This window comes from Rutidosis leptorrhynchoides, chromosome 4 (genome assembly GCF_046630445.1).
Source record: "Rutidosis leptorrhynchoides isolate AG116_Rl617_1_P2 chromosome 4, CSIRO_AGI_Rlap_v1, whole genome shotgun sequence".
NCBI classification, from domain to species: Eukaryota; Viridiplantae; Streptophyta; class Magnoliopsida; order Asterales; family Asteraceae; genus Rutidosis; species Rutidosis leptorrhynchoides.
The window spans coordinates 111,048,550-111,058,723 of record NC_092336.1 but is presented as its reverse complement, the minus strand read 5'-3'; the positions used below and the strand labels follow the sequence as shown (position 1 = coordinate 111,058,723).

The 10,174-nt window shown below is 34.7% G+C and overlaps 1 protein-coding gene across 1 annotated transcript; it reads right to left on the bottom strand.

Annotated features, from left to right (window-relative positions):
* Positions 1-1,244: 1,244 nt before the first annotated feature.
* LOC139840904 (uncharacterized) lies at positions 1,245-6,418 on the bottom strand. Its single transcript, XM_071831145.1, has 4 exons — positions 5,889-6,418; positions 5,372-5,440; positions 4,695-4,796; positions 1,245-1,370 (listed from the first exon to the last, which is right to left on the bottom strand). The coding sequence occupies exons 1-4, from the start codon at positions 6,336-6,338 to the stop codon at positions 1,245-1,247; spliced, it is 747 nt and encodes a 248-aa protein (XP_071687246.1). The 5' UTR covers positions 6,339-6,418.
* Positions 6,419-10,174: the final 3,756 nt, after the last annotated feature.

Genomic DNA, 10,174 nt, shown 5'->3' with positions numbered 1-10,174 from the left:
TGTCCACCAAGTTAAACTTGTCCTTCAAGCAAAAGACATTCCATAAATATCTATTACTTGCTCCATACTCGATTCCTACTAGAAGATTTAATTAAGGCAACAAGATCTCTACGACTTGTTCACCAAGTCAAGCTCCCTACAACTTGTTCACCAAGTCAAGCTTCCTACGACTTGTTCACCAAGTCAAGCTCCTTACGACTTGTTCACCAAGTCAAGCTCTCTTCGACTTGTTCCTTTGATCAAATTCTTCACACCTTCAACACCATCGGCGCCCATTAGGGCGGAGGTGAGGGCGTACACCGTTGGTAGTGGTCTTATAAGGCAAAAATTCAAGTCAATACAGGTTGGTTTTGATAGCGGTTTTGCATAATTGGTTCGGGTCAGATTAACAAGTTTAGATGTCAAATGAGACATACATGTTGATTCGTGAGTGTGACCTCCTAAGTGGGTTTATTGATCAAAATTTCAATGCAAAAGCATCATGGTCATAACCCACCATCATCATTGATGCTCTCATTTTCAGAATATCAGCAACGAAAAGAATCAGAAGAAAAAGAAACATATACCTATGAATAAGGTATATACAAAGAATATTATACCCGAATTGTATAGATGAATCAAGCATATCGTGAACTTAATATCACTTGTCAAACATAGTTTGACATAATGAATATGTGTAGTAGCCTTATATACAAAGATCAAGAATTATCAATCATCCCAAAATAAGTTCAAACACTTGCTCTTACAAGGTAAAAGAACACCACAAAAAACACAAAAAAGCATAAATGAAACATATTTTTCTGAAATTCGATACTTGGAGCATTTAGGAACTTAGTTCTGCCATGGGAACGCCATAATCAAAGTTCCACCACTCCCCAGAGTCCCCTGTCCCCACCAAGTTCCCCCAAAGTTTCACTCCAAAGTCTTAAAATGGACGTTGATTTTTGACATTTTCTAATTTTATTCTTTTTTTTATTATTTTTTTCCTATTGGTCTACATATACTCTTGAACACTGAACTACTCATTAGCTTTTTATATTCATAGTCCCCAAATAACACTACACTGAACACCGAATTTGACGTTTCACCACTCCTAGTGCACTAACTATAACAAAATTGTTCATAATTGAAGCTTCACTTTTTTTGTTACATTATTTCGACTTCTTGCTATTATATTTCTCGTTGTTTTTGTTGAGAGTGGCAGTTAAGATCTACTTTCACGTCATTACCAATGTCATCAACATTCACACGACATCCAAATCTAACCCGGACCCATCACGCTCATCTTTCTCCTCCATAGCACAACCAACGAAGCTTTCCTCACCATATTCACGTAACCGAGTTTTGAATTTTTTGATCATATCTTTTTTCTGTTTCAAATAGTTGCCGACTACTTCTAACAAACAAGTATGGTCGACATTCATAGATTCGACAATATACATTATTCCAAATGCACGTGAAGATTCTACCATCACAAATAAATCCAACTCTTTTTCTACGATGTTTCTCAAGGCAAAAGGTTTATGTTTCTTTAACTTTTATGAGGGCTATATGTTCGAATACTAGTTGCATTCCAATTCCATATTAGCAGATGTGGCACACAAACAACAATAACTGCTAAAATGTTGTACATGTCCTTCCCATGTCCTTTTTCTTAAAAAAAAAATAGAGCAGTTAAAGACTTGAAAAGCGGTTGCCGCTAATATGGAACTGTAATGCATCTAATATTCGCAACAATTGGCCCTAAAAAATATAGAAACATAAATGTTTTGGCTTGAGGAGAATAAGAGAAAAAGAGTTGGGCTTACGGTGATGATTGAATCTTCACGTGCTTTATGAAAAGAAAGTGTCAAATATTTGAACGTTAACCCTTATTATTTATCATTTGTTGGAAGCAGTGAGCAACTCTATGATTATGGAGTGCAAAAAATATACATGATCAAACGATTGAAAACTCTGTTACGCGATGGGGTGGAAAGCATGCTTGGTTATGCTACGAAGGAGAAAGATGAGAAAGATGAGAAAGATGGGTCAGGGTTAGATTTGGATGAAGTGATAAGGATGTGTTGAAGTTGATGATACCGGTATCCTTCCCTGTTCTTTTCCCTAAAAAGGCAGATATACCATTTCATTGTTTTGATGTAAAAAAAAAAAAAAAAATATTGAAGTACCACAAAGCGTAATATCAACTAAATAAGCAAAATAATATTTCAGAAAGCACATCCACACCAAAATATCCAAGAACTAACTAAACACCATTCTGTTTATCGTCTTAAAAGGCGATAATATATGTTCACCGGGTATAAAATTATGTTGTGTGACCCACAATCTGTATAATGACATATCGAAAGGACATAACGCTCAAGATGGTGTTTGACATAATGTTTCTATCATTCGAATAAACTGATAAAAGAAAGCCCAATAAAGAGACAAAAAACATAACAGTATTATCATATCGTTGAGCAGCTTATTAAAAAAAGAACATAAACTTTAAGTTGAAGCTGTAATATACTAGCATATAAAATTGAATTTCAAAAGAGATTTAATTTTAATAATGCTAGTGTCAAAACTTAAACAAATAAGAAAATTCAACGTATAAATGAAGAAAAGGCCAAAAAGAACCCCACTAACCAAAATTTTTAAATCGAATTTCAACCCAGATCGAATGTTGAAGTAGATTTAGCTCAAACTAAACATATGAATTCTCATGAAAAGTAGATGAATGGGTAGGTGCGAAAGTGGTATGTGAGAAAGTGTGAGCCTAGTGTAAGACTAATATGAAGAATGAATGAGGGTTTTGAACAAATGTGTTAGTTTTCGGATTGACAAGATATTTTGGATGATATTTATAACACGTATTACTTGTGAATGATATCTAATCACAAATATTTCCATTAACACAAATACATTTACAAATGTAATTCGTCTAAAGAGTAACACTTTTGAAGCTTCTATAGATAGTTTATTGTAGCTTAATAGAAAGTTAGTTTGTTTGATTTAATTATCTCCGAATTGCAATAGATATGTACATGTACAGATGAAATATTCTGCTATCGATTACAAAGAGATTTACCACAACCAAAAATGAGTGAAAACCGACACAACCACACAAATCGTTGTTGATAGACTAGTTAGAGGGTTGTGTTTGATTTTCGTCCTTTTTTAATTGGACCGAAAATACATGTGGTGCGTCTATCACTTAGAGACTGGTTGAGCCTGCCATATTAGCTCCTTTAAACTGCAATATGTTTATGTGAATCAAATGTTAATCAATCAAAAGCATCATGGAAAGAGTTACGTTTAGACTTTAGAGTATGCAAAAACAATAAAGAACCTACAAGGCTCTAATTGATTAAAAAGCAGTTAGAGAATCAATTTTGAGCAATCAATAAAAATATCCAATCTTAATTTATAAAGGAATTATTTTAAATGCATGCAAAACTCTGAAGCAAAGCAATGTGTGTTATCTGTAAATCAATGCACAAACATTTATAATACATCAAAGTGGGATGACATACACCAAAGGGCTTCCGGTCTAGTGGTATCAAGGAAATCATCAACCTCAAGGTTGTGAGTTTGAGTCATGTCGTAGATAAAAATGTGTGTGTGTGTGTGTGTGTGTGTGTGTTTGCCGTTCAGGGAAAAAAAGAAAGTGGGAGACATCTCTGACTCTTTCGTTTTGGACACCTCGGAACAAAGGGCAAAGTGGATAACATGGGCTGAATTTAAAACTTCAATGTCATCAATATCTATGGCTCATTAAAGAAACAAGAAGCTTGCTCCATGATATTTGGGGCCATTCACGTATACTGAACAAATGGAGAAGTGACTTACTAGTGATATATTTCGGTTGAACTTCAGGGAGAGTACCCATTAAATAGAACAGATTTATAGCAATTAGAGAAGTCTTGATAAAATATGAACAAAACACTCCATACAGGAATAAAATAAAATGAAGGAAACAAGGTTGCAAAAATAAAGGGTGTATAATTAGTCAACTCAGGGAGTAACCGGGGAGTAATGAGATATTGACTTTAACCGATTTTGACGAGTAATCCTGATTAATGCTTCATTTATGGTGACCAATTAATCGGATGTTGGCTGATTAATCTGATGTTAACTGGCTAATCCCGAGTCATCGCCTAGGAATCTCCGTTGACCGAGGGTGACTGATATGTATTACTCGGATCGAACCACTCATAAAACCGAGTAATCCGATTACTACCCGAGTAATTTCGAGTTCACAACAATACATAGAAACATTGAAAGTTTTGCAGAAGCTTTTCTGAACTCCCCACACATTATAATGGTAATAAATCCGAACTGAGAACATGAAGGTACTACAACGACAGTAGAATTCATGAGAAAGAACAAAAGGTTCCACATGTATTTATCTTTATGGATAATATACGTGTTGATGAACAACCAGGGGAGGAGGAAAGTTAGTCATTATTGATACCTCGATGCATGACAACATATAGGAAATCAATTTATGAATATGTTACCAAGGATCATGACAAACATGGTTATAGTTCGTAAAAAAGAGATGCTCACTTCAAACTTCCATCTTTTATTGTTCCAATTTCCTTATTAGTTAGACTATAGCACATAAATCAAGGATTCTAGTGTTGTATAGATATCTCCTTTTTCCTGGTTAACACAACAACTTCATGAAAGTTGGCTAAATTTTATACCATTTTTGCCAAACAAGTGAACACATTAACATCCTTAATTCCATATGTCTGTATCCAACCCAAATGCATTAACTCAGACGTGATTGGGCATACAATAGCTACCTAAACAACAGATTCTATCAGAGCACTAACTTAAACCTCATACATCTGATACAATTTTAAGCATCATCATCAATGCTCTCATTTTACAACATAACTAACGAAAAAACTAAGTAAAAAACACAACCATAAATAAGAAAATACCATGTTACATAAACAATAGTATTCGGGAATTTTTTAGATAATTCTAGCATACCATGTAAACTAATATTGTCAAATGTATCATAACATAGGCTCAATTGATGATATTGAATCTGTCTAATTGCTTTTTATACATATATCAAAATCAAATTCTCTACCTTCCTAAATATAGAAATGTATACACAAGTATAACGCTGGAAGAAAATCTAGCTCTCCGACTACCAAAAATACTTACATTTGGTACTTTCCCGTCATTACCGAACTACAGAACTTCATTTCAGCACGAGTCAACCATACATAAATCCTTTTATTGCAGCATAATCGACTTCGCTACATCTGAGTCCATAAGAGGACAAAATAAACAAATAAGATCAAGATCCTACTTAGATGCACCTAAACACTAAACAACAACACAGTAGGAAATTAAAGTAATGTACCTTCTTGGTCTCGGATACTCTATATAGATCAGCATGTATCTCCGTCAACCACAGACCAGGAAACAGAGTCTGAAACAAATCAATATAAACACAACTAAGATCTGTATCAAAAGCTTTGTATCAAATTTATGTTCGTAAGAGAACGTATGCTCTGAATGTTCAAAGTTATCATTCATTAATCTAATATTATTGTTCTCTTTTACCAAAATTTCATAATCCACATTCTAATTCAATAGCAGACAAGCACACTTTTATGCTAATGGTAAACGGTAGATAGTTAAACAGACAGAGAAGGATTTACATCTCGCGAATTATGCTGATACTAAACTAGGGCTAACTAGCAACTTCAGAATATCAAAATACAACAAACTACATTCAACTGAAACAGCTGATCTATCTATTCATAATTCATAATAAGTTCACAAATTAGGTTAGCAAATGTGTCAAATCCAGATAAGCATGAATCAAATCCAAACTAATTCAAATTGTATTTTAATTAAATCGAAATAATACTTACATCCAATTGATTCTGAACACTTTTAGGTCGTTTTTTAGGTTTACGAGGCAGTCGCCGTTCTCCCATATCTTCGAAATCCTTCTCCATTTCTCGCCGTGAAAGCGGAACGGAAAATATTGCCCTACTTTTGTCTCCGGAACCGGCAGCGGCGATAGTATCTACATCGGAAGATGACGGAGCTTTTAATTGTTTTTCTTCCTCTGCATCAAGCTCTTTTTTAAAATTTAGTATTATTTTCTCCCAATTTGATTCAGTATCTCCAACTTTAGCCTTGAATTTAAGTACTAGACCGTCAACAACAGCGGTAGATGGTGGCCAGAAGTGTAATTGTGAATCGCCAGTGGATTCATGCGAATTCGTGTTATTGCATTTTGATGGATTTAATTGAGTTGTGAGTTTTGAAGATGAAGCAACGGTGGAATTGATTAGTGCTTTTGATTTCTCGAGCATTGTTATTGTTATTGTTAGCGTCAATTGAATTGAATTGAATTGTGAATTTTGTGCCAGATTTTTCCAGCTAGGTTTTCCACTTCTCCGGCGAAAAGGATGTATCTGGAAGCCCAACCAGGTATTTAAAGCACATGTGTCCTAGTCTTTTTTTTTTTTTTTTTTACTTTTTCCTAAAAAACATTAATATAAACGAAGTTACAAAGCTACAAAGTCAATTGTCATGCATCCGAAAACTAGCTTAAAGTAAAGCGCATAAAACAGAACTAGCAAAGCACACCAAACAAACACCTAACCACCACAGGGTGAGGCCAAGATCCAGAACCCTAAACTCAGAAATAGCTAAGCCATTCCTGACAAAACATCGAACTCTCGGTAGATAGCCAAAGGCCGCTGGACCGCCAAAAATCAAAGAACGGAATAAGAAAGCCGGCCGTCACGAGACCACACAATCCATCACGAAGAGATCTCGTCCGTAAAAAATTTGTCTCACCTCCATCTTTGAAACCAGATTTCCACATGTCCGAGTCTGATAATGTATATGTAGTAACAAATAACTACCGATAATAATATTATCTTAGAAACCAACTCGTTCTATTTTTTGTGTAGGGGTTCATTGAGGTGGACGATCGAATTGTTTATGAAGTTTCTGGGTTGGATTTGGATTCATCAAAATGCAGCAAGTATTCACCCTTAATTGCATATATGCGTTGTGTCTTTTGGAGTTTTGCTTGGATCAAGATGTGTGAAGACGGGAGGTTTGGATATCTCAATAGTGGTTGTTGTTCGGAGTAGCTTCGGCGGTGGTTTTTTCCATTGATTTAAAATATAGAACATGAAATCACGATGCGTTTGAATCTCTACCATGAGGAGAAAAAAGGTAGGTGTCTCCTGGAACGCAAATAAGTTTAGCAACGTTCTTAGTTTTGTGTATAACGAGGTGGGTTACTTCATGTTGTGACGGTGAAACGTTTTTTATATTTGGTAGATAAAAAAGATGGAAAATAGAAGAGTAGAAGCTGAACTGAAATTAGTAAAGAAACTCATGGTTTACCAAATAAAAAGACAAAAAGTTACTATTCATACATTTTTATTTTAGTGTATATACTGCAACAACAATGAACCCTACATAAAATTAGCATCCGCGTTACATGTTACACTATACGCGAGGTCACAATAGTTTATTATGGGATTGCGTTATACATTTAGATTCATTAGAAACTACTGTAAAAATTTGGCTATAAATAGTAGCATCTTCTTCATCTTTGATTGTCATCACAAAAGAGCCAATGCGACAAAATGACTATAAACAAGATTAGAAGTTACACCAAACAATGTAAGTTCGTTTCATTATTTTTCAAATTATATGAAATTACTAAACTACCCTTGAACATAACCTTACGATGGTTACTTTCACATGGCTAATATAGTGAACCAACAACGTGCGTTATTAGTATGTTGGGTAAACTCGAGTTATTACACGCGATCACAACCTACAACAAGAAGCAGATTCGTAAAATACAATTAACATAAAAAATTATGTGGTTATATATATCGGATCAAGGTTGCAAAACTCGCTATTCGGGGAGTTATCAGTCAGAACTTTGAAAGGAGTAATCGGGAATTCGGAGATTAATTGGGAATTAATTGGATTATACTTTTATACACTTATATATAAAATTTCAAGATTATATGTATAAACATAGAAGAAAACCATATACATAAACCATTCCTACAAAACATCGAACGCTCTCGGTAGATAGCCAAAGGCTGTTGGACTGCTAAAAATCATAGAACATAAAAAGAAACTCGAACGTCACGAGACCACACAATCCATCACGAAGAGATCTCGTCCATAAAAAACTTGTCCTTACCCCATTTTTGAAACCAGATCTCCATGTATCTGAGTCTAATAATGTATTTGTAGTAACAAATAACTATCGATAATAATATTATCTTAGAAACCGACTCGTTCTATTTTTTGTGTAGGGGTTCAGTGAGGTGGACGATCTAATTGTTTATGAAGTTTTTGGGTTGGATTTGGATTCATCAAAATGTTGCAAGTACTCACCTTTAATTGCATATATGTGTTGTGTCTTTTGGAGTTTGTGTGGATCAAGATGTGTGAAGACGCGAGGTTTTGATATCTCAATAGTGGTTGTTGCTCGAAGTAGCTTCGATGGTGACTCTTTCCATTGATTTAAAATATAGAACATGAGATCACGATGCCTTTGAATCTCCACCATGAAGAGAAAAATACCATTGGTAGGTGTCTACACCCGTAACGCTAGTAAGTTTAGCAACTTTCTAAGTTTTGTGTATAACAAAGTGGGTTGCTTCGTGTTGCGACGGCAGTGAAACGTTTGTTAAATTTGGTAGATAAAAAGGATGGAAAGCATAGAAGAGTAGAAAACGAATTGAAGTTAGTAAAGAAACTCTCGCTTTGTCAAACAAAAAATAGAAATGTAATTTACATATTAACTAATAGATAAAAGTTATGAATAGTACCGGGGTCATTTTTGAATTTTCACCTTTTTTTTAATACTAAAATATGACTAAATAATGGTATAGTTGGCACAAGCTACCGTTTATAATTTTATTTTATTAGTAGGCATGTAAATATCAGATTTATTAAAAACTACTGTAAAATTTTGACTATAAATAGTATCATCTTCTTCATCTTTGATTGTCATCACAAAAGAGCCAGTACGACAAGATGACTGTAAACAAGATTAGAAGTTACACCAAACAATGTAAGTTTGTTTATTTATTTTTTTTTTCAAATTATATGAATCACTAAACTACCCCTGAACATAACCCTACGATGGTTACTATTCACATTGCTAATATAGTAAACCAACAATGTGCGTTATTGGTACTAGTATGTTGGATAAACTCGAGTTGTTACACACGATCACAACCCACAACAACAAATGAAAGAAGGAGACGCGTAAAATACAATTAATACAAAATTTTACGTGTTTATATATATCCAATCAAGGTTGCAAAACGCGTTAGTCAGGGAGTAATCAGTCGGGACTTTGAAATGAGTAATTGGCAATTCGGAGATTTATCGGGAATCAATCGGATTGTACTATTATTCATGTACTTTTATTCATTAATATATTAAATTTCAAAATTATATGTATAAATATAGAAGAAACCAGATATAATTGTAGTTTAAATTCATGTTAAAATGTTGCATAATTTTGACTTCAACCGACTTTGATCAGCAAATCCGTTTTTGACCCATTATACGACTAATTAAACGGATTTTGGAAAATCAGATCGGATTGTTGGAGCCGATTGGATCTTCAGATCGATGTTCTAGCGAATCGTTGACTTTCGGGTGTCGATTTAGTCAAACCGGATCGTATAGATCGGATTAGATCAACGCCTAGAGTCGTTATTCGACTTGGGTGGGTTTTCGGATCTGATCTTGATGGAGAGAAAACAACTAGGAACAAATGAGGCGATCAATCTACAAATGAAGCCTTGAACCTCTATTTATACTCAATGGGCTTCGGTCATTCGTTTGGCCCGAATGCCTTTCGTCAGGCCCGTTCAACATGATCAGCGTCGGTTGATATGAACTAGGGACTTATATGCACCAACAAACTCCCCCTAGGACCTAGTTCTATTAATAATCATTCTTTAGCCAGACGTGTACACCATCATTGAGGATCAACACACACCCCCTAGGATGTGGCGTTACTTTTAGCTTCACTTGACTTTTCATTATGCACCAATAAACTCCCTTGTATGGTACATACTTTATCTCTTCATCTTTATCCTTGTAATATTCCAATTATAATCACAAGTCGACACGATCATCAGGA